Source organism: Sceloporus undulatus, chromosome 7 (assembly GCF_019175285.1).
Source record: "Sceloporus undulatus isolate JIND9_A2432 ecotype Alabama chromosome 7, SceUnd_v1.1, whole genome shotgun sequence".
Classification (NCBI taxonomy): Eukaryota; Metazoa; Chordata; class Lepidosauria; order Squamata; family Phrynosomatidae; genus Sceloporus; species Sceloporus undulatus.
Window position 1 is genome coordinate 37,571,636 of NC_056528.1, and position 22,984 is coordinate 37,594,619.

The window sequence follows — 22,984 nt, forward strand, 5'->3', positions numbered from 1 at the left end:
CTGGATACCAAAATCCATGGATGCTTAAGTCTTATTAAATATAATGGTGTATTAAAATGGTGTCCCTTATAGAAAATGGCAAAATCAAAGGTTGCTTTTTGGAATATGTATTTTTAAAAAATATATTTTCAAGCTGTGGATGGTTCAATCCATGGATGCAGAATCTGTGGATACATAGGGCTGACTATACACCCACTGACATTCAACAACATTGTTCATAGGGTTGCTTACGTTCAATGTACACAACAGTCTTTTTCAGGTCTTTCTTTTGGGTTTCACTTTGGGTTCAGAAAGTGGACCCCATTTGGCTATGTGTACCATCACCACATCTTCTACTTTTGAGTGTACAAGTGTGAGCGCTCTTGCTTATGAAGTCAAAACAGCACCATGCATGTACAAGTGGGAGGTATCAGCTGATCTGGGACAACCTCAAGTTCTGCAGAATTAAATGGACATAAGCCAGTGGGATGTTAGCTGGAACTTTACTGGGACACTGCTTTTTAAAACTTTGATTTCATCGATACATGCATTTTTGTGCATACTTTCCTGAAACCTTTGCATATTTTTAAAATTGCAAACTGCATCACAAAATTCAGGAGACCCTGAATATCACAGAATAGGCAGGTTTTGGATCTAGTCCCTAACAATCATACTGTTGATACATAGTTTACACACAGAGAACCCTAATGAAATTGGACAAAAGTCAAGAACTGATTTTGATGTCACACTCGGATGCTAAGAGCTTGATTCTCCAGCTTGAATTTTTTGGCAGTTGTCCACCTGATGTCCCCAACTGGCTAAACGCTGCTACTACAACTGCAGCTTCTTGAATGAAAAATGAAGCATTTTTACCAAGTTCCTCCACCAAAAGGCATTGCAGCAGGGCTGACCTAAGAGACTTTTCTACCTCAGGCAAAGAACCATGAATGTCAGCCATGTACAGAAACCAAGCAGACCAGAGTTTTCTTCAACAGAACACTATCCTCAGATATTTCACAGTATCTGCCATTTCAGGCTTACTTGTACATACTGACATAGGGCTGGTGCTGTTTTCCATCAGTTACTGTTGCCTCTCAGAGCATTTCTTAAAAAGCAGACCTATAAAACCAAATCTGTATAACTGCAAACAGTCTTGGGTACAGGAATTTCTGTTACTGGGTCGCACTGGAGACATGTGAAGTTGTGTGTCCCATGATCCTCTGGCTGTCTTAGCTGATGTATGTAGTTTCATGGCCTTAGAATCATGAGTTGGAAGAGACCTAAGGGCCATCCAGTCCAATCCTTTTGCCATGTAAGAACACACAAAGCACTCCCATCCTGCTTGTGTTAAAAACCTCCAAAGCAGACTTCACCACACTCTGAGGCAGCACATTTCACTGTCAACCAGCTCTTACCACCACGTTCTTCCTAGTGTTTAGGTGGAATCTCTTTTCCTGAAGTTTGAATCCATTGCTCCGTGTCCTAGTCTCTGGAGCAGCAGAAGACAATCTTATTCCATCCTCAATATGATATGAAGCTGACTTCCATTTGTTCATCTTCTCTCTCTAATGGACAGAAATCTACAAGTACTCTATTTTTTACTTGAAAAGCAAAAGTAGGGAGAATGCAACTTCTCATGGGCCATTCCAGGTGGCATGTGTGTGTTAAGCTGTGCTTTCTCTGCCAATAGGGTGAATACAGAACTGCTTGCCTAAGGGGACATTTAGGGTTGCCAGACAAGGATTCCGGTATCTTTACTAGTTGTCTAGAAGAAGGAATTTCTATTGCTTGTCACTATAGATAGGAGTGACAATGAGTGGCAAAAGCAGGGGATGACAGTAAGAGAGAGGATGATGATGGCATAGGATCATATAGCTGTACAGTTGGAAGGTTGCCCAAGATCCATGTAGGCTCACCCTTGGCAATACTGGAAGTCCACAGCTGAAACATGTCTGTCAGACAGACATCCAATTTGTTTAATACAGGCAGCATCAAAAATAGAAAGAAGGTGATGCCAGAACAAGAGAAGGAAAAGCAGAGAAAAGTCGGGAGATGGGGAAGAAGGGAGAAAGTGTTCTACTTTCTGCATTTCTGCTTAAGCCTCGAACATCATAATCTGGTTGTCCTCAACAGATTAATCCCAAGGAAAGGTAGCCCTCTAAATGTTCTTCATTGAAGTCCCAAAGAAACAGGAGAATGCAAATGTGAAAAATATATATAATAATCGTGAACTGCTATGAATTGTGGATGAAAATGATAACACAACCCTAACACTAGAAACAACAGCAGCAGCAAAACAACTCAAATTAAACCAACCTTCCCAGGGATTTATTTTCTGTACTGTTTGTTTCTGCCCTGTCAATACAAATTTTACACATGTCTACAATTTTATGTACATATGAAAATATACAAGTAAGGAACTCAGCATGACTGAAGCTAATGCCCCCTTGGACTTGCCACCAGGTGGACTGGTTCTTGTGAAATACAGCAAACTATACTTCTTAGACTCAAAAAGGTTTTAGAAGATGTTAAAAACATGACACAAAAATTACAAAATTTCTAAACAGAATGGAACAGTCCGATCGACTAAGACAACAAAGCATCTTGCAATGGATGGATCTGGATTTCACAAGGCATACCAAATAGGACTGTGCTCTTTTCCAGAAATGATACTTTCAAACTTGGCTGTGTTTTTCCTTATTTGAATTGGTTGTCAATTAGGGTGCCTTTCATTTTGGCCTTCTTTGCTTCCAGTTCAGCCTGATTAAAATCAAAAGGAAACAAAAAGGAAAAGAATGCATTGATTCATATGCATAGGCCCAGAATTATATTTTGCTGACTATGCTGGTGCTACAGAAATAACTCAGAGACTTAGGTGTAATCCTATGGTCCCTGGGAGGGCATCTCAGGGCCCAAAGGATAAATCATATTCCACTCGTGAAGATGGGGAGAGAGATCAGTCTGCACCCAAAGAGTGCACTTCAATATCAGATGCTGCCTCCCAACCTGTGGAAACCCCCGAAGCCCTGTGGGCTGGCAGATGTCTGCTATCTCTGGCAATACTATATCCATTTGCTGAAGTCCATAACAGCTTATGCCAAATAAACTTTGTTAAATGGCCATAAGACTTTATGGTTGTTTCTGTTACTGAAAAAGAAAGTGAGCCCATGCTCAACAGCCTAAGGGGGAAATCGCTGCCCAAAACCCACTCAGAATATGTGAAAGAGATGGCGATGGGAGGGAGGGAATATAAAACAACATTCACCAGCTCCTGTAGTCTTCTTTTGCTCATGCCCTTCCGTTCTAGCTGCTTCTCAATCACTTTGGCATTCTGTGCATATGAATCTGCAATTTCTCGCTGGAAGGAAACAAGACAGAAGTTTTCTCATTGGCAATTACACACAACACTCTACAACAATTAACAACAACAACAACAACACTATGGAATAAAAGAGTTATATTGCACTTCTTTCCCTTTCTCCTGACCTATTTTTGGAAGGTAGTTATACCACAATTATATGAGCAGTAAACTGGGTTTAATGGGGATGTGAGTACTGTATGTACAGGATTGCAGTTACACTTCACAATAACTAATTAACTATGCATTCCTTAAGGCATAGTTTATACAAGACCAGAATTCAGAGGGAAGAAGACTCACACCATCCAACCAGATTCATAATAAACATAATTTAAGGTAAAGCAATTTGAGAAGAGACGACCAATACATCCACCCTTGTTGGGACTAATGAATAGCATTCAGGCTTTTATTTATTTTTCCTGAGCTGAAATTCACATATTTTTAAAACACTGGACACAGTTATTTAAGCAATTTAACCAATTTATATAACCTTCCCTACTGACTAAATTGTCCTTTTGTATATCCCCACCCCCACCCCCAATTATGCAGATTTTAACTGTTCATATTTCAAACATTTTGTGTGCCGTTTAGCTCCTGGAAATGCCCTGCAAGCCTCACATAGGTATCAATGCTCAAATTGAGATTTGCCAGGTGAGACTTCTTGTGACATGTCCAGGTTGATGTGAAAATCCAAAGAAATGTCTAAATCTAAATTGTAAAGTTCTAAAGCTAGTATTTCAACCACACCACCACTCCTTCATTCTGAGATGGAAGTTCATTCTGAGATGGAAGAAAAAGAGAAAGGGAAGGAGGAGGAAGAACACAAAGTAGAAAAATAGAGTAGAGAGATAAGAAATCTGATCTGAACTAACCAGTCAAACTGTTGGTTCCATAACAAGAAAGGCAGAGAAAACTCACCGCTTCAATCTCTTCCTCCTCTTCATCAATGGTGGAGACGGTGACTGAACTGAATTTGCCCATGTCCTTTGTCCGTTTTGTCATCATCACCTAAAAAGGAAAGAGATTTCCCCCCTCAAGTTGTGATTTCAATTAGAACTTAGATAATACAAAAGCAACTCTGCTTCACAGTTCTGAAGGTTTATTTTCCTAGAGAAAATAGATGAATTTCCCTTTGAAGTACTGCTTTAGACACTGAAGAATTAAGGCAGTTTGACACCGCTTTAACTGTCATGCCCATGATAGTTGGGAACTGAAGTACAAAACATCTGGAGGATGCCAAATTGCTTAATCCTATTCTGGCAAGGTGCAGAGATTCAGAATATCCAGTTATAAAGAGTCCTGCTAGATCAGACCAATGACCCAGCATCCTGTATCCCATTGTGGCCAATGAAATGACACCTGGAAACCTAGAAATGAGACTTGGAAATGAACTCGTCCCATAATGTAAAGGTTTAAAATTATGACATCCTACCTTCTTGGGTGGCTCTTGCTTCTGGGTATAGATGTTTGTTTTGCCAAAGCCTTGCCCAAATTTGACAACAGCACCATCTACAATGAAGGTAACTGGGGCGTTCTTCTGTTGGTGCTGGTAAAACAGAAGCAGTCCACACCTGGAGAGGAAAATCTCATTCAGAGCAAAAATGGGGAGCTTCTGAACTTGGGGCTCAACCTGGCTATCCTGAGCTCTCAATCTGGCTCTTTGTGGTTCTCTAGAAAGTAACGGCCCCTTACCCATTACACCATCACTTGATGACTTCCCAGGTTTTCTGTGGGTTTCCCCTCACTTTGAAATGGCTAGGCTAATGAACGACAGTAAGAGTTTCAAGATAAAATATGCTGCTCTTTTGGGCCCCGTACTTTTGTCTTTTTGACCATCTTGGAAAGTGGCCCCCCAAAACTTTTCTTAAGTTGGATTTGGCCCACAGGCTGAAAGAGACTCCTCAGCTTTGATTCAGAACCTTGTCTGATGCTCTAACCTTTATAATATGGCTCTTACGAATTCAGTAAGCAACTCCTACCCTGCAGCATGAGTGTCCTAAATACTGGCCTACATTTCAGAGCTGCCATATAGACTGTGGAATGACTGAGAGCTAGTGACTGGAACCAAGATCCCCAAGCTTCATGGCTGAATGGAAACCCTGGGAGTTATAGAGTTATAATCTTAAAAAAGTAACCCTCCCAGTTTCTTGAGAACTCTAACTTCCTAAAATGTTCTTCAAATGCAATCTCCGCCCATACTCACTTTCCACACTTTTTCCTGTATTGCCGTTCAATGCCTTCTGGCCTGGGGATGGAGGAGAAGAAAACAGGCAGTGTTAACTATATGAGTAAAAGAAACCAAGTAAACCCTACAATGAAATGCTGAATTAAACTTGTGTGGGAGCCTAAGCTATTTGAAATCAGTAGTTAATAATCATCATTAGTCATTAATTAACCAGTAGAGAAAGCCAGTGTGGGGTAGTGGTTTGAGTGTTGGAGCAGGACTCTGGAGACCTGCTCAGCCATGGAAACCCACTGGGTAAGTCACATTCTCTCAGCTTCAGTGGGAGGCACTGGCAAAAACCCTTTGAGCAAATCTTGCCAAGAAAACCTTGTAATAGTCTTGCCTTAGGTTCTCCATAAGTCAGGAATGATTCGAAGGCATGGACAAAGCCAGTTCTCTCTGCATGGGAACTTTTTGGGATGGTGGGTGAGTGTGGATCTTCTTACCTGCGTAGATAAACATTTTCTTCTTCCTCAGTGTTACAGAATTTGTGTGCGTGTTTGGCAGCATCAATCACCCGGGCTCTGTCTCGGGGTCTCATGGGCAGCTTCTCCAGCTGGCAGTCTGCAAGGAAAGGAATAAGGACAAAGGGACACTCAAATGAGATTCATCTACTAGACATTTTTACACTGCATAAGGACAACGTTCTGGACGGCTGAACTCCGCTTTCAGTTCCAACGCTGGGGGAGGGGGGGGGAAGAAAGCAAGATATAAATACATATAATAACAACTCCCCTATGGGAGCATCTAGGGCCCATTCACACTATGCAATTATAATGCTGCTGTTGCACTTTAACTGCCATGGTTTCATCCTATGGAATCCTGGTGAGGCGCATGAGTGCTCTGGCTTCTATATTGTATTTTAATCTGTGTTGTAGCCCACCTGGAAATGCAAAGGCTTGCGGAAAAACTAGGGGGAAAACCAGTTTTGTCTGTGTTTTTCCTGAATCGTGCTAAAATAAAATATTCCATAATTGATTTTCTTCCTTTTTTCCTCAACTGAGTCTTGTTTTTTCCTCTGGTTTTACCCCCTCATTGTTTTTCCTGGGCAACTCTGTCAGTGCAACCTCTGCCAGACATTGACCATAGAGTTGTGCTGGAAGAGCTACAAAGGCCTAGTGGAGTGTCCTCTCTAGGAATCTCTAGCTCCTTCAGTGCAACGTTTGGTTAAACTTGACCATAGAGTTGCGCTGGAGGACCTATATATTCCTAGAGAGGAACGTATTAATAAAACCCACGAATGATCAAATCCACAAAATTCAAAGCCGCAAATGTGTTGAGAGGAGTGTATATACGCCAATCCGGGAGCTGAAGTCCAAAAACCTTGGGAAACCAAATTTTGGGAACCACTGCTTTAGGGTTCCCAACCTCTGAGCCTTTTTGGAACTTCAACTCCCAGAAGCCTCAGCCAGCTTGGCCAATGGCCAGGAATTCTGGGAGTTGTAGTCCAGAGCAACGTTTAAGACAGTACTTCCCAAACTGTGCTCTTTTAAGGGCTTTTGGACTCCAGCTCCCAGAATCCCTGGCTATTGGCCGACGAGGCTGAGCCTTCTGGGATCTGAAGTCCAAAGAAATCTCTTAAAGGGCGCCGTTTGGAGACTGTCGGCATCCATTCCTCAAAGGCCTCAGAGTCGGTGGGCGCCATTTTGTGGAGCCCCTTTCCCCCTTCCCTTCCCGGCCTCTCCTCCTCCTCCTCACCCAGGACCAGCACCATCTGTCCACACAAGCAGTAATACACGTGTAGAGGCTTCTCTCCGTCGTCGTACTCCTCGCGGTCCCGCGTGTCGGAGCAGACCACGGAGCGGGAGACCACCTTCGGCATGGCGGCTGCCGCGGAGGAGAAGGAAGGCAGCCGGGCTCTGAGCGACTCCCTCGGCTGCCTTCTCAAGGGAGGGCGGTGCTCCGCCCAGGCAGCAGGCCTCGCCCCGGTTGGGCTTCCAAGCCAAAGTGGCTCACAATTTAAAAGCACGGTTCCATTGAAAGGATACAAAAGTGACCATTAAAGCAGAATTAAACTATGAACGATATTAAAAAAGGATCACTTGTTTAAAAAAAGACCATTTAAAAAAGAGAGAAAAACACTTTAAATGAGCGCAGGCCGTTGTTTTTTAAATTTTTATTAATTACTATTTTTAATATATACAAATCATATTTCTATATATCAATATGTTCCTACATTCTATTAGGCCCTTTTTAAAAGAAGATCTTACTAGTTGTTTACTAATAACAAGAAAAACAAAAACAACCATTCGTAATTACTCCTCCAATGCACCCTTTAAGAGATTTTGGACTTCATCTCCCAGAAGCCTCAGCCACGTTGGCCAATAGCCTGGGATTGTGGGGGCTGAAGTCCAAAATCATTTAAGAGGACATTTTGGGATCCTAAAGTAAGCCCCGCCCAGGGGCGTGGTTGAAGCTTCTCGCCAACCAATGAGGAGGAGGAGGAGGAGGGGACGCCTGAAAAAAAAACCACGACACATAGGTACCTTTCCAGACTTTAAAAAAAGGGAATGGTTTCTCCCCCCAGCCCCCCTGGAACATTGGTATCTCTCATAATCCTTAGGTTGACGTCGCCGCCTCAGCCTCCTTCTAATGGTATCGCCCTGTTCGTCGAAGCCCCGCCTCCTCCCTTCGCAGCGGCATAATGTGATTCGTCGGTCGCTAGCTCCGCCTCTTGCCTTCTTTTTTCTTGTCCCCCCCATTTCGTGACCGTAGTGGTGCCGTCCGGCATTGCCGAAGAGCCTCCGCGGCCGCTACCACCTCCGTCTTTAGGGGGAGTGTTGTTTGTCGCCGTCTCACTTCCTTCCCTCCCCCAGCTATTGTTGTGGTAGAGGCCTAGCTCGCTCGAGGGCGCCGCTCGAGTTCTTCCTCTTCCGCCGCCGCTGCCTCGGCCGTCCTGCCGCCTCCTCTGGGCCGGTGTATGAGCGGTTTATAACCGGGGAGCCGGCCATGTCGACGCCCGCCCGGAGGCGCCTCATGCGGGACTTCAAACGGTAAGCAGCCGAAGGAGGAGGAGGAGGAGGAGGAAGGCGGCGGGGGCGAGGGAAGAGGAGGAAACAGAGGTGAGGCGATCCAACATGGCGGACAGAAGGCAAGCGCTACGCTACTAGCGCAGCCCCGGCGTTACGCTCTTTGCGCAGCCGCGCGTTGGAGCCAATGGCAGCCAGCTGGAGTTACGTCGTTTGCGCAGATTTGGAGGCGCAGCAGCAGCCCCCCCTTTTTTTCTCAATTGGAATCAGGAGTTGGACCTTTTAGTGTTATTGATTATTGATTATTGATTGACCTTTCAGAACCAGAAACCAAGAGGGAGACCAAGGAGCTCGACTGGAAAGGAACAGGCGTCTCTGTTTGTTTGCTTTTTTAGCTGCAGCTTTGTTTCCCCAAATTCCATCCAAATACATCCAAATTTTCTGGGGCCATGATTCTAAAACAAACCAGGTTTTTAATAGTATTTTGAACGAAGAGAAACTACAAACCACATTTTGTCATTGGTTACGTTGAATGAAACATTGACACCCCTGTTATATTCATTAGATGACCTAGCATAGGTCTCTATCCCACGTCAATCAATCTTTTACCTGTGTTTGTTTGTTTGTTTGTGTCACTGTCCTTAAACTGTTTGTGCAGTACTTCTTTTTATTTGGGTTAAAATTTTAAGCTAGGAGCCGTTTCCAAATGGTTTTCGTTCCAAAACAGAACGTTTGACATGACCTGGAATAACAACCTGAGCATAGTGTTAATGTTAACCATTCTGTTACATTAGGCTGCATGGACAGAGGTCTAGTGTCTAGGTCAAGGGAAGTAATAGTGCCTCTCTTGTTCCGCTTTGGTCAGGCCTCACCTGGAATAATGCTGGGCCCAGTTCTGGGCACCACAGTTTCAAGAAAAGAATGAAGTGCGTCCAAAGGAGAGCAACTAAAATGGTGAAGGGTCTGGAAACCATGAAGTCCTATGAGGAAAGACTTAGGGAGCTGGGGATGTTTAGCCTGGAGAAGAGAAGGTTAGGAGGTGATATGATAGCCCAGCTTAAATATTTAAAGGGATGTCATATTGAGGAGGGAGCAAGCTTGTTTTCTGCTGCTCCAGAGACTAGGACCTGGAGCAATGGATCCAAGCTGCTGGAAAAGAGATTCCAGCTCAACATTAGGAGGAACTTCCTGACAGTAAGGGCTGTTTGACAGAGGAACAAACTCCCTCGGAGTCTCCTTCTTTGGAGGTCTTTAAGCAGAGGCTGGATGGCCATCTGTCACAGGGAATGCTTTGATTGGGAGTTCCTGCATGGCTGGATGGCCCTTGAGGTCTCTTCCAACTTTATGATCCTGTAATCAGATATTAGCAATCTAAGATATGCAGATGACACCATACTACCAACAGAAAGCATCAAAGATTGGAAACACTGACAAAAGATAGAGAGGAATGTGGTAAGGCAGGCTTGCTGTTGAAGGCGTAAAGACCTTTTTTTGGCTGTATTTGGGTTCCTTTTCGCAAGTTCAAAACAGTGCGTTCTGTTCTCCTCACAACACCCCTGCAAGGTAAGCCAGGCAAAGGGAGGGAGACGGCATATGATGGCTGCCCAAAGGAAAGGAGGTTCCACCCAAACTTTAGGAAGAGGTTCCTAAAGGTAAGAGCTTTTCAACACTGGAAGACGCTCCCTCAGAGAGTGATGGAGTCTCCTTCTTTGGAAGCCTTTAAACAGAGGCTGGATGGGCATCTGTTGGGAACGCTTTGATTGTGAGTTCCTCCATGGCAGAATGGGGTCTCTTCCAACTCTATGATTCTATAGGGCTGAAATGTATTGAGAGCAAAGGTTGCTATTTCAGGTTGTGTCAAATCCTTGGCTTTGGAATGCAATGGCTCTGAATCAGTCCCTGCTTTGAGCTATTTATTCAAAACAAAAAGGATGTAATACAGGACAGTTGGAGACAGCAAAAGAAAAAACATATGGATAATATTTTGATCAATGGGTACCCCGCTAGGGATAAGAGATGTACGTTGGGTGTAATATTAGAGTATTCAATGAATATACAGGGGTGTAAAATGTTTAATTCAGAGGTAACCAGTGGAAATGTAATTTGTAGGTTTTTTTGTTCAAAGTACTATAAAAGCTTGGTTCACTTTGGAATCGGGTCCCAGTAATTTGGATGTATTTCCTCTGGGAACAGCTGCAGCAAAATAATGTTTTCCTTTCCAGTCGGCTCTGGGTCTCTCTGCTAATTCTGATAAAAATTCTGGTTTTAAATTATTCTGCCACAAACTATTATCTTTTTCCTCTCTTTTGGCCCCCCAAAATGACAGGCTCCAGGAAGACCCCCCGGCTGGCGTCAGCGGGGCCCCTTCGGAGAACAACATCATGGTGTGGAACGCTGTCATCTTCGGGTGAGTAGGCCCCCTGTTCGCCCCCTTCTCTCCTACAATTTTGTGTATGAAACTACATTAGACCATCAAAATGCAAAGATGTCACTGTCTCAGCAACCCATGAAAAACATTTTGCTTTTGGGAGTATTGCAGATTTTGGAACTTCACATAAGGGAGACTCAACCTGTACCTATATTCTCTCTGTTGCTGGAGTAAATATTATGCCAATATAATAACTATGTTGTCATTCTTGCAAAGGAAAGAGAAAGCAGAATACATTCCACTCAGAGCCTGGAGAAGTTACTTTGTAGAGACTGAGTTTTTCACAATCTCCAGTCAGCATTTTGCAGTCACCCTCTGCTCCTGAACTAAACACTGATTTCTTGACTCTTCTAATCAGTTATCATTTTAGTCAAATGACTTTTTTTTAAAAAATTCATTAACTTCACCTGCAACTAAACTAATGTTTACTTGGGGGGTTATTTTAGTATTTAGTATTAGAATGTACCACTGGCCATGCAGATTAGGAGATTCTGGGAATTGTAGATCCCTCTAAAACCTTGTTCAGTCTCTGTTCACTTTGTTCATTCTGCAACACATTCAGAGTCCTGTGATTTACTATAAGTGTTATTAATAACAATCCTTACTTGCACACTTATATCTCATTCCTACTGTAAGGAATGCAGGGAGGCAAGTTCAATTATAATAACGTATTATTTGCTATCATCAGCAAGAGCATAGTTGTATCATACTCTTCATTCAAGGGACACAAGATGGAAATATTGATTTTCTTGCTCATGTCTCTGTTTTCTGTAAATGCAGTCAAATGCATCCCTGCAGATGTTGTTGGGCTGCAGCTCCCATCAGCTTGAGGTAGCAGAGGCAATGGTGAAGAATATTGAGAGTTGTAGTCCAACATCATCTGGAGGAACCATAGTTTGCTCACCTGTCTTCTCTAATAGCATGGGCATAACGACAGAAGGCATACTAGGAGGCACTCCTCAAAAGAAGAGGAGCCGTTCTTCTTTTTGAGAGTGTTTGGTAATATGTCTTCTGTTATGCAATGTTATATCTAATATTAGTAGCAGCATTATTATTAGAATGCATAGCCTGTATTCCTTAAATGAAGATTAAAATACGTATGTAGTATTTATCATAGTCTCCGCTACCATTATCTTTCACTTGTGTGGCATACTTTCCCCATGTTGGGGGGTGTATTTTATATTACTTATTACTGTTATTGCATCTTGTTTCCTTTCACGGAGGACAAGGTGGCACAGTTTACTTATTAGAGGTGTTCTCACTCCACAGACGGCAGCAGATTATTACTTTTAAATATGCATAGCAGTCATTTTAGTTTGGGACTTAAATATTTTCACCAGTGGCGGTCAAATCTGTAAAAGTTTTAACTGCCAGCTGATGTTTTATATTTTCTCCTCCTTTTTCTCCAAGAAGGTCAGAATGCCATATGGGGTAGTTTGCCCCCAACCCTTCTTTGCAACAGCCCTATAAGATTAGCAGGGGGAGGAGTGCAATTATTATCATACTGGCAATGGCAACTCACAAATTTTAATTGTGGTAGCCAGTGATGAAAGTCTGCTGGAATTTCCATCATTGGGAGTAACCCACTATTTTTGAAGTTGCTAGCAATGCAGTTATGCTAGGCAGCCTCTTTTGTTTTGGACCATGCTATCAGTGTCATGGTCCATCATTTCCCTGTAATTCTCCCCTGCCTTGCTGTGCAGCCCATATGAAAATGATGCCCTTTGGTCTCCTATGAGTGGGAATAATCCTTACTGTCATACTTGTATTTAATTCTTTTTTTAAATCACTGAATAATTATTGAAATATTCTTAAAATATTATTACACTTTCCATTTATCCTTGTGTTAGTTTTTTCATTCTTCCACCAAGGAATGCAAGGAGGAAGCAAATCAGGATAGTGGCTTGAGTGTTAAGCACACCCAGCATTTTGAAACATTTGTAAGATAGGGTGAGTGACTGGCACTACATCCCAAGTGATTTTTGTAGGTGAGCAAGAGCTTGAATGCACTTCTCCTAACAGGATGCCCAATCCCAATAGCATAAACCTTGAGGGGATTCTTCACATAATGATTCTGTCAAGGAAATGCTATAGGTTGTGGAGGGTTCTGGTATGCACTCTAGGAGGTTTGTGGGGGGCAGTTGCTGGGCTTCCTTGTCACCTCATGGTCTGAAATCCCACCAAAGAATGGAACCCGTGCTGTTGTCTGACTTTGCTTAGCAGAGAAAGTTCAGAAGGCAGAAAGTTGGGCAAGCAGTTTCTTTGGCATTGTTGATGATCTCCTAGCTGAGGAACTGTTTCCGATGAAGAATTGCTATCCTATCTCTCCTAAAGCTCACACACAGTTCTCCCCTTCAGTCACCTCATTTAGGCCTGAAGTTGTGGGGCTTGAGAAGAATAAATAAATAAAATAAAAATAAGAATGAGTTCTTGCTGTCCATCTTCACCTTCTCTGGCTTTTTGATTTCATGAGCCTGTCCATTCACAAATAACAGTTTTATAGTTAGCATGTGGTAAACCCTAATTGCCCGGCAAGAAATCTGATTACACTTTTTAAACAAATGCTATCAGCACAGTGACATTTGTTGCATTTTTCATGTCCTTGCTTGCTTCCCACCCTCCATTCATTTTGTATACCTCCACCTGAAGTATGATTGTACAAAGAGGTGCTGCTTAAAGTACCAGAAGGAAACTTGAGTTCGGAAGCTTACTCTCCTAAGTTCCATAAAGCCACTCTTTCTAGGCAGAATTTTCTGATTCAGGGTTTTGTCTCTAATTATTTAGTTCAGCATCACTGTACTTTTTCTTTTCTTTTTACAAAGTTGATTAGTATTACATTGTTATTTCTTCTTTCAGGCCTGAGGGAACTCCATTTGAAGATGGTAAGTATTGACCATAAACTTGATGTGATTCATATGTTAATTGCTCCTGGGAATCCCACATTAGAATTCCATGAATCTGGGTAAACATAAAACCAGAGAACCAATGTTTTTGTCTCCTTTATCTTTGCCTCAGAGAGAGAAGATGCTCAGTCCTCTTTCCCATGCAGAAGTTGCAGGTCCATTTCTGGTCATGAAGGCTGGAATGGGAATCTTGGCTAAAATGTAGACTGTTGCAGTTAATCATGTTACCTTGAATTGATGAATAGACTTACTATGTAAAGAATGTGTTTCATGAAAGCGGCAGTATATAGCTCATCACCATATATCAGAACATGTACAGGGTGGCTATTTCAGCTAGGTAGGACATTGCTTCTCCCTTTAGGTCCAAAACACACTGCAAAATAATCCAATTTGAGACCACTTTAACTGCCCCAACTCAGTGCAAGGCAATCCTGGGAATTATAGTTTATTGTGGTACCAGAGCTCTCTGACAGAGAAGGCTAATTGTCTGACAAAACTGCAGATCCCAGAATTCCCTAGCATTGAGCTAGGGCAGTTAAAGCGGTTTCAAACTGGATTGACCTTTTCTTTTGGACCTTTAGTGCACTATATGAATATGGCCCTTCCTTATTGCCCCTCAGGCAAAACTTTGGTTCATGGTCTGGTCACCATGACTGCTGTGGGCTTTTTTGCTCACATTGTGTGATGGCTGTCTTTAAATCCTTAGTTCTCTTCCTTTATGGATCCAGCACAAGTTCCTTGGTTTTGCCTTGTATCAGATCCCAACACATTCCTGATCAGAGACCTTCCCCCTCCCTCTCTTGCTCCTTCAGGATTCTAATCCTTGTCACTTATGCATTAAACTGTGTTTTAAGGCTCCTTGCATAATTATCTCCATCTTCAAATCCCTCTAAATTTACTCTTTCTCTGAAGCATTTGATATAATATCACCCCACAGTAATTAATTAGTCTTATGGATCTATGACTAGTAGAAGGGCAGCATGTGAACTGTGGTCCCATGTGGGTTTTCAGGCCCTGGAGGCCTCTCTTCAAGAATTACTTGAAAAAGTGCACTTCTTATAGAACAAGATGTGTGGCCTGTGCTTGCCTTCTTATTTCTGGGTTCACCCTTTGGTGGTTTTTGGCACCTGTGTGGCCGCCCTGGTGATGGGATGGGATTGGTTGCTGGCTCTGTAGTTGTGCATCCGTGATGTAACTGAAAAATCACAAATTTTTACCTGTTCCCCTTTGTACATGTCTCACCTTCTCCTCTTCTCTCTCTGTGTCAAATCCAGGTAGGAGCCTGGACATCAGGCACACTAATGATGCTCTATAAATCGTAATGTCTTACCTCTGAGTTTCCCAGAGGCATCTCTCACAGTGGAGTCCTGGGAAACAGTTGGGGGCTTTCGCATTTGAGATCACTGCCAGTGGGTAAAGGGGAAATTTGATCAGTCCATGATTGAGATACTTAGAACCTGCCTCTGTCAATTGCAGGAACTTTCAAGCTTACCATAGAATTCACAGAAGAATATCCAAACAAGCCACCTACTGTTAGATTTGTCTCTAAAATGTTTCATCCAAATGGTATGTACGACTCTAAAAGTATAGTCATTTATGCAGCGGTGGTGGTAATGGAAGACAATGGAGTAGTTGCTGATTATTCTTAAGAAAGTTGATCCTAAGACATGACTCAGGTTTGCTGTCCCAAGTGAGAACATGCAGTATGCCCCCATCACTTCCCAGACCCAAAAGGAAGAATTTATTAAGTAGAGATCAGGAATCATCTGGTTGCAGAATTCTTGCACTGAGACAAGGGATGGGCAGATGATCTCAAAGTTCTTTGTTTAAAAAAACAACAACAAATGGTTGTCTGTAGAAAATCAGGCTGAATGCAGTGCTAGCCTGTAGTACCACAAGTGTGACCCTGAGCCTTGTAAAACTGAGGAAACAAAAATAAAGCATAGATAGAACTCAGCAGTAAATAAACAGTTCTTGAAATCAGTAGCAAAATACACCAGATGGCCTATGGCCATCAGCTACTAATGCTTTTCTAAGTGAGTTTTTATAAGTGACTTATCTTGCACCATTCATGTTAGATAACTGTACAGATCCTTATGCAAAGACATCTTGCAGCACCTTTCAGACTGTGCGTGAAAGAAGTTGTAGTATGAGTTTTTGTAGACTTGGTCTGCTTCCTCAAATAATCCCCACTGCTTAATCGTTGTTTGAAATAACTATGTAGTGAACATCTTTCTAATTGTAGTTGTGGAATTATAAAGTACAAAGTGGCAGTGGAATAAAGTAGGCTTGAAAGGCTATCAGGCAAGGGTCTGTTTCCTAATTTGCATGCTCTCTGACTTGTATTGTGTGGATGGTTTTAAATCAGGGTTAGACAGTCAGCAGCCCTCCAGATATTAGTGTATACTTTGTTAGCCTTAGCAAACATAGCTTATACTGAGTGATGGGGTGGCTTTGGGACCATGTGTGGCTAGAATTTCAGGAGCGCATTGCACATTCCTGCTTTAGATAGCTGTGCTGCAGATGCTGACAGTGAGCTGTGTGTGGCATTCTGGAAACAGGGGAACTGGTACTGCATTTTTTTTTAAAACAAAACATGTTAATTTGCTTTTGTAGTCTATGCAGATGGTAGTATATGTCTGGATATTCTTCAGAATCGTTGGAGTCCTACCTATGATGTATCATCCATCTTAACATCTATACAGGTAACAGCATCAGCTGACTTTGCTGGCCCAATTTGAAACATACTTTCTGTGGTTTGGGCACAGGACTTGGACTCTGTTTGCTTCCCTGCTCACCCATGGAAACCCAATTGGTGATTTTAGGTGAGTCACGCCCTCTCAGCCCCAGAAAGTCCAAGTCCTGTGCCCAGACCACTACATCACACTGTTCTCTACAAGGCAAAAAGGTAGGTTTTGGGGTCACATTCAGTTATTAGTGACCATAAATAGGAATCCCCGAAGCAATTATGAAATTGCAGTTCCAGCTTAAGACCTTACAATTACTGAACAGGATGCCAGCCATAATTTTAAAGATAAAATGTAATAGGAAGTAAGGGAAGAAGTTTGTTTAATTGACTTCTAGCTGTTCCTCTACTGGTTCTGAACTTTCCCAAGTATGTATTTACATTCCTTATTAATTGGATACTTTTATAAATCAGAGCAGTAGCTGATCATCTATAAGTTAAGGTGCATTGCAGTTATCTTTTCATTGTGATTATCCCCGTTGTACTTTTGTGCTGGGAGATCAAAATGCTGGCTGGGGTCCTAATTTGTGACATCCTGAGCATGGGGCAAATTATTTGCAGGGTGTTGCTATTGTACATAAAGCTTGCATAATGCTGGTGTAGTGTATGTCCCCGTGATCTCCATATTTTCACTATGCTGAAGGGATGTTGGATTGCAGTCTTTGTCTGCTTCACTGTTTCAGAAGCATGTTTTTTTGTTTTTGCCTGTACTTCTGAAACACTCAGAAACTGTTCACCCTCAAAATGTTGCCTGAAGGCCACCTTAGAATTTGTAGGAGATAGTTGTGTATACTGAATGTGGATATATACAGGAGCAAAGGCTGTAATGAACTTGAGTCCTTTACATCTTTGTGTAAGTGGCAAAGATTGTTTATTGTCCCCAGCATTCAGACAGCTGAATGAAGGGCAGAAAGGAGGTTTGAGTTATGTAAGCTATGTTCCCAACATACACTACTGGGGAGTTGTCATTTCAGTTGAACTGAATCAGCATATTATCTGTTGGTGTGAAACTACCATGAAACCTGACTTGTCTTTTCCTTCTAACAGTCTTTACTAGATGAGCCTAATCCAAACAGTCCAGCAAACAGCCAGGCAGCTCAACTATACCAAGAGAATAAACGGGAATATGAAAAACGGGTTTCTGCAATAGTAGAACAGAGTTGGCGTGACTGTTGACCCTGGATGATGCAAATGAACACTCTGAGGAAAATATATGTATGAAGTGTCTGAGTCATCCTCCTCCTAGCATCACTGCATTTACTTTGAAAACAAAATAGCTGTTGTGCTGTTGCCACCCACCCTTGATGAAGCTTCTTTCTCCTCGGACATCAGAAAGCACCCCCTCCCATTCCCTTTGAGGTCAAATGTACTGTACTTGGGTTACTTGTAAAAGAATTACTGAGGCTGAATTCCACTTTCTGTGGTCTTTCCATCTCCAGTCTTAAGGGCAGTATTGTGCATTTCTGTAGTGTACACGGAGCTTTTAATTGTAATTGTGTTATACACAGTGATGCTTATGTGTAGCTTGGTTTAAAAAAGGGATGTTTATATACAATATACATTTTTAACTACGATTTCAATGCTGATCTGTCCAGGCTGGTCATTTAACTGCTGGTATCAATTTCACTACATCTGTAAGTACCGTGCAAAGGACGAAGCTTTCCCTGCTCTTTTTCATTCTTCTTACTTTTCTGTTCAGCAGTGTAGTGAAAAATACCTTGAGCTTCAAAATATATGGAGAGAATTGGAGTGCAGAAAGGGAGGAGAAAGGGTTGTACTCTGCTTTCGGTATTGTATATAGTCTTCATCAGGGTAATGTGGCAACACATTGAAGGTTAAAATGCGCTGCATCCTTTCTGCAGGACTCCTTACACTATCAATTAGTTAATGGCTGACAACCTTTGAGAGTGGATACACTGGGGAAGGGATGGAATTCTGTTGCTTAGCTTAGCGGTAAACGATAAAGGAATCAGATAGCTTAAAAAAAATCATTTTATGACTTTAATGTCTACTTCTGTTGTGGGAAAAGATCACCAGAAGCCACTGATTTATGTTCTGTTGGAGAAAGTAAAAAAATCACAAGTACTCCTATTGCATGCCTCCTTTTCTCTGCATTCCCTCCCTCAGTTTTACAAAGTTGATCCACCTTTACAGAAGCATTTTTGTAAAGCTCAGTTTGTACATTTTGGATACCTTAAGCAGCAGTGTGGGAGGAGACTGATCAGTGTGTTTTGTCTGCTCTTCCAGTGTCTTCTGTGTATACATTGATCTGTTGAGTACAACTTTGCACAAGTAACCCATGTAAGAAAATGTACATTTTTCAATTACTTGTAAATAAAATGTGTAACCTTAAGTGCTTATTGTTCAAATAGGGAAGACATGTATAACTGCTTCTTCTAACAGATCACCCTGAAATATATCTATATATAAATGCAGGTTGCTTCAGTCGCTTACTGCTGCTACCTTGTGAAGGAAAAGCCAGAATAACTGGCTTTTTTCCTACATGGTATTCATTGGTTTAATAACATTGTGCAGTTGAACAGTAAGACACCCTTTACTCTATATTTCTTTATAAGAGAGGAGCTTGTGACATTCCCAATACAAATTAAATCCTAAGGTATTCTATTAGAATGAGCACTTAATAAACTTGTGGGGCCTCTCATCAGTTAATGCACTGTTTTCCCATGAAGCTGGTAAGGAATTCCCATATTTCTAGCTGCCTGTTCTATTAGTGCTGGCTACACAGGTGGCTTGCACCTCACACCAGTTGACAGAAATGTTTTTGCCAATAGTCTCAAAAGTTTGATCAGGAGGGCTTTAAACTGAGTTAGGTGGGGGAAGGAGTCAGTACTTGGAAGACAGGAATTCATCAATGGCTGGAGATAATAGTCAAATTCTTATATAAGAAACAAGGCAAATAGTGAAGGGATCCAACAGTGGGAGGGGAAAAACTTTACACAGCTAGGGAAGAGAACCCATGGTCTTCAGTGTCTATGCTAATGCCCAGAGCATGGGAAATAGGCATGATGAACTTGAACTCCTAGCACAGCAAGGCAAATACAATATAGTAGGCATCACTGATTGGAATGTAGTAACAGATGACTAGCATATGTCAGGGATGTCTACACCTTTGAAGAGATTGTGGACTTAAATCCAGGAAGCCAAGTTGAGAGCATCTGGGGGGGGGGGGGAAACAACAGGGATGTTATTGTGGGAGTCTACTACAGACTGCCAAGACAGACAAAGAATTGGACAGATGACCACTCAGACAGGAGAGACATAGTAGTGATAGGAGATTTAAACTATCCTGATAATTGTTGGAAATCAAGCTCAGCCAAAACATTAACGTTTAGCAAATTCCTCACTGGCCTGAAAGACAATTTCATTGTCCAAAAGGTGGAAGAGGCAACAAGGGGGTCAGCCATTTTAGATCTGATCCTAACCAACAAGGATGGCCTGGTTAATGGGGTGCAAGTGGTGGGATCATTAGGTGGAAGTGACCATGTTCTCCTGGAGTTTGTTATACAGTGGAAAGGAGAAGCCAGGCATAGTCAGACACACATTTTAGACTTTAGGAAAGCTGATTTCAGTAAGCTTAGGGAAATACTGGAGGTGATCCTGAGGTCAGGAATAGTAAGAGAGAAGGGAATTTGGGATGGATGGGAGTTTTTCAAAAGGGAGATACTGAAGACACAATTTCAAACTTCCACCAAGGAGGAAAAATGGGAGGTGTCTCAAGAAACCAGGATGGGTGACTAAAGAACTTTCAACTGAACCAAGTTTTAAATGGGAGATGCATAAGAAATGGAAGGGGGGGCTCCCCAAAGAGGAATTCAAACAAATAGCACATATAGGGGTAAAGTCAGAAAAGCAAGAGCACAGAATGAGCTCAGGCTTGCTAGAGAAGTTAAGAACAAGAAAATGGGCTTTTGGGGGTATGTCCGTAGCAAAAGGAAAGGAATGGTAGAGCCACTACATGGAAAAGATGGCAAAATGCTAATGGGACAGAAAAGGCAGGATTACTCGACACCTTCTTTGCCTCAGTCTTATCAGAAAAAGAAACGGGTGCTCAACCTGAGGAAAATGGAGCTGAGAACACAATTGGAGAAATGCAGCACAGATTAAGTAAGGAGGAAGTACAGGAATATCTGGTTAATCTAAAAGAATTTAAGTCTCCAGGACCAAATGACCTACATCCAAGGCAGATGAAAGGAATGCTGTGGATATAGCATATCTTGATTTCAGTAAGGCTTTTTACAAGGTCCCTCATATTCTTGCAGACAAGTTGGTAAAATGTGGGCTAGACAATGTGACTGTCAGGTGGATTTGTAATTGGTTGGCCAAACTCAAAGGGTGTTCAGCAGTGTTATTATTATTAAACTTTATTTCTAGAGCACTGTAATTATACACAGCGCTGTACAAAGTCGGTAAAATTAAGGAGCAAATAAAAGCCTGCCCAAGGCGTACACTCTAAGATAATAACCATTAAATAGAGGACTAGATAAAATTACCATGTAAGAAAAAAAAGACAAATTAAAAACATCAAATATAAAAGCAGATCACATCACATCAAACATTATCAGATAGCCAGATGACAATCACGAATTCCCTGAGAATGCTTCCCTAAACAATATGGTTTTCAGCTCAGCCTTAAAGCTGGTTAGGAAAGTGATGAGCCGTGCATGCAGAGGAAGAAGGTTCCAGGAATGGGGAGCAGCAAGAGAGAAGGGGCGGATCAGGGACGGGGCAGAGAAAACCCTGGCTTTAGAGAGGAGACTTTGGCTACCAGAGCGGAGAGTGCAAGTAGGGATGTAGGCTACCCTTCATCCTAGAAAGAAGTGAACAGTGGGGTGCCACCAGGTTCAATGTCTTTATCAATGATGTGGATGAAAGAATAGAGGGCACGCGTATCAAATTTACAGGTGACACCAAATTAAGAGGAATAGCTAACACCCCAGAGGACAAGATCAAATTTCAGAATGACCTTAATAGGTTAGAAGCTGGGCCAAAGCTTAACAAAATGAAATTCAACAGGGAGAAATGTAAGGTACTGCACTTAGGGCAGAAAAATGAAATCCATGGATATAGGATGGGGGACACCTGGCTTAGGCAGACCACATGTGAAAGGGATGTAGGAGTCCAAGTAGACCACAAGTTGAACATGAGTCAGAAGTGTGATGCGGCAGCTAAAAAGGCCAATGTGATTTTGGGCTGCATCAATACAAATAGCCTCACCTGGAGTACTGTTTCCAGCTCTGGGCACCACAATTCAAAAAGGATGTTGACAAATTGTAGCGTGTCCAAAGGAGGGCAACCAAAATGGTGAAGGGCCTGGAAATCATGCCCTATGAGGAACGACGAAGGGAACTGGGTATGTTTAGCCTGGAAAAGATACAATTAAGAGATGATATGATAGCCCTGTTTAAGTATTTGAAGGGATGTCACATTGAGGATGTTGAATTGTATTAAGAGGCCTGTTTTGTATGCTTGAAGGAACAGGTGATATGCTTGAAGATGTCTTTTGGAACCTGAAGAGCATAATTTAAGACTTGTTTGGCATGGTTATTTTTGGTACTGTATTATAAAAAATAATGCACATGCTGAATTTAAAAATCAGTGTACAGTATTAGAAAAGCTCTTCTATGAGTTTAGTTTAATTATAAGCAGAGACTACCTCACCACAGGAAGCCTTTTCAGGAAAGAATGGGTTAAAAATTGGAAATGGTTATACTATGCCCTCTCCAGATGGGCCATTTTGTACGTATGGAGTATGTACAAAATGGCGGCGCCCTGTTCACACAGGTGCCGCCATTTTGACATAACGGATGCCTAGCATCCACACGTCACGGCACCCAGGTGACATTGCAGTGCACCAATGGCACACTGCGGCATCACTCGCGCACCGCAAAAAGCCGCTTTTTGCAGCTTCTTTTTCTTGCTGCCACCAAGCCGCGCGGTATATCCGCTGTGGCTTGCCGGCGGCACAAACGGCACCGCCACCAGACCATCCTTTAAGGATGGTCTGTAGCGCGCCTATGATGATCTTTTATGTGTTGAACAAGATAGCTGGAAGCTTAAATCAAGAGAGATGATTCTTGTGGAAGGCAAAGCTCTTAATTGGTTTGGTTATATGCAACGTAAAGACATATTTAATACAAGAGAAATGCAGCCATAGAGATTAGAGAAAAAGAGTTTTATTTATTGAAGATTATGCCTGTATAATTAAAAGTGTATAAATGGGCTTCTGTAAATGGAGACAGAAGATGAGGTTGTAAGAGTACATGATACGGTGGGGCAAACATTTTGGCCATAATGTCCATACAGATATATGGAAAAAATGTGTCCAGAGCCTTAAAATTTACTTTGTGCAGTAATTT

At 42.1% G+C, this 22,984-nt stretch overlaps 2 protein-coding genes across 2 annotated transcripts; one reads left to right on the plus strand and one right to left on the minus strand.

The window, feature by feature from the left end:
- Positions 1-2,285: 2,285 nt before the first annotated feature.
- STEEP1 (STING1 ER exit protein 1) lies at positions 2,286-7,602 on the minus strand. Its single transcript, XM_042478388.1, has 7 exons — positions 7,260-7,602; positions 6,008-6,125; positions 5,541-5,582; positions 4,770-4,908; positions 4,256-4,345; positions 3,245-3,337; positions 2,286-2,739 (listed from the first exon to the last, which is right to left on the minus strand). Exons 1-7 carry the CDS (start codon positions 7,381-7,383, stop codon positions 2,677-2,679), a joined length of 669 nt encoding a protein of 222 aa, XP_042334322.1. The 5' UTR covers positions 7,384-7,602; the 3' UTR covers positions 2,286-2,676.
- A 645-nt stretch (positions 7,603-8,247) lies between these two features.
- Positions 8,248-18,960, plus strand: UBE2A (ubiquitin conjugating enzyme E2 A). Its single transcript, XM_042478390.1, has 6 exons — positions 8,248-8,554; positions 10,857-10,937; positions 13,815-13,840; positions 15,338-15,427; positions 16,478-16,566; positions 17,655-18,960. Exons 1-6 carry the CDS (start codon positions 8,511-8,513, stop codon positions 17,781-17,783), a joined length of 459 nt encoding a protein of 152 aa, XP_042334324.1. The 5' UTR covers positions 8,248-8,510; the 3' UTR covers positions 17,784-18,960.
- The last annotated feature ends 4,024 nt before the right edge of the window (positions 18,961-22,984 follow it).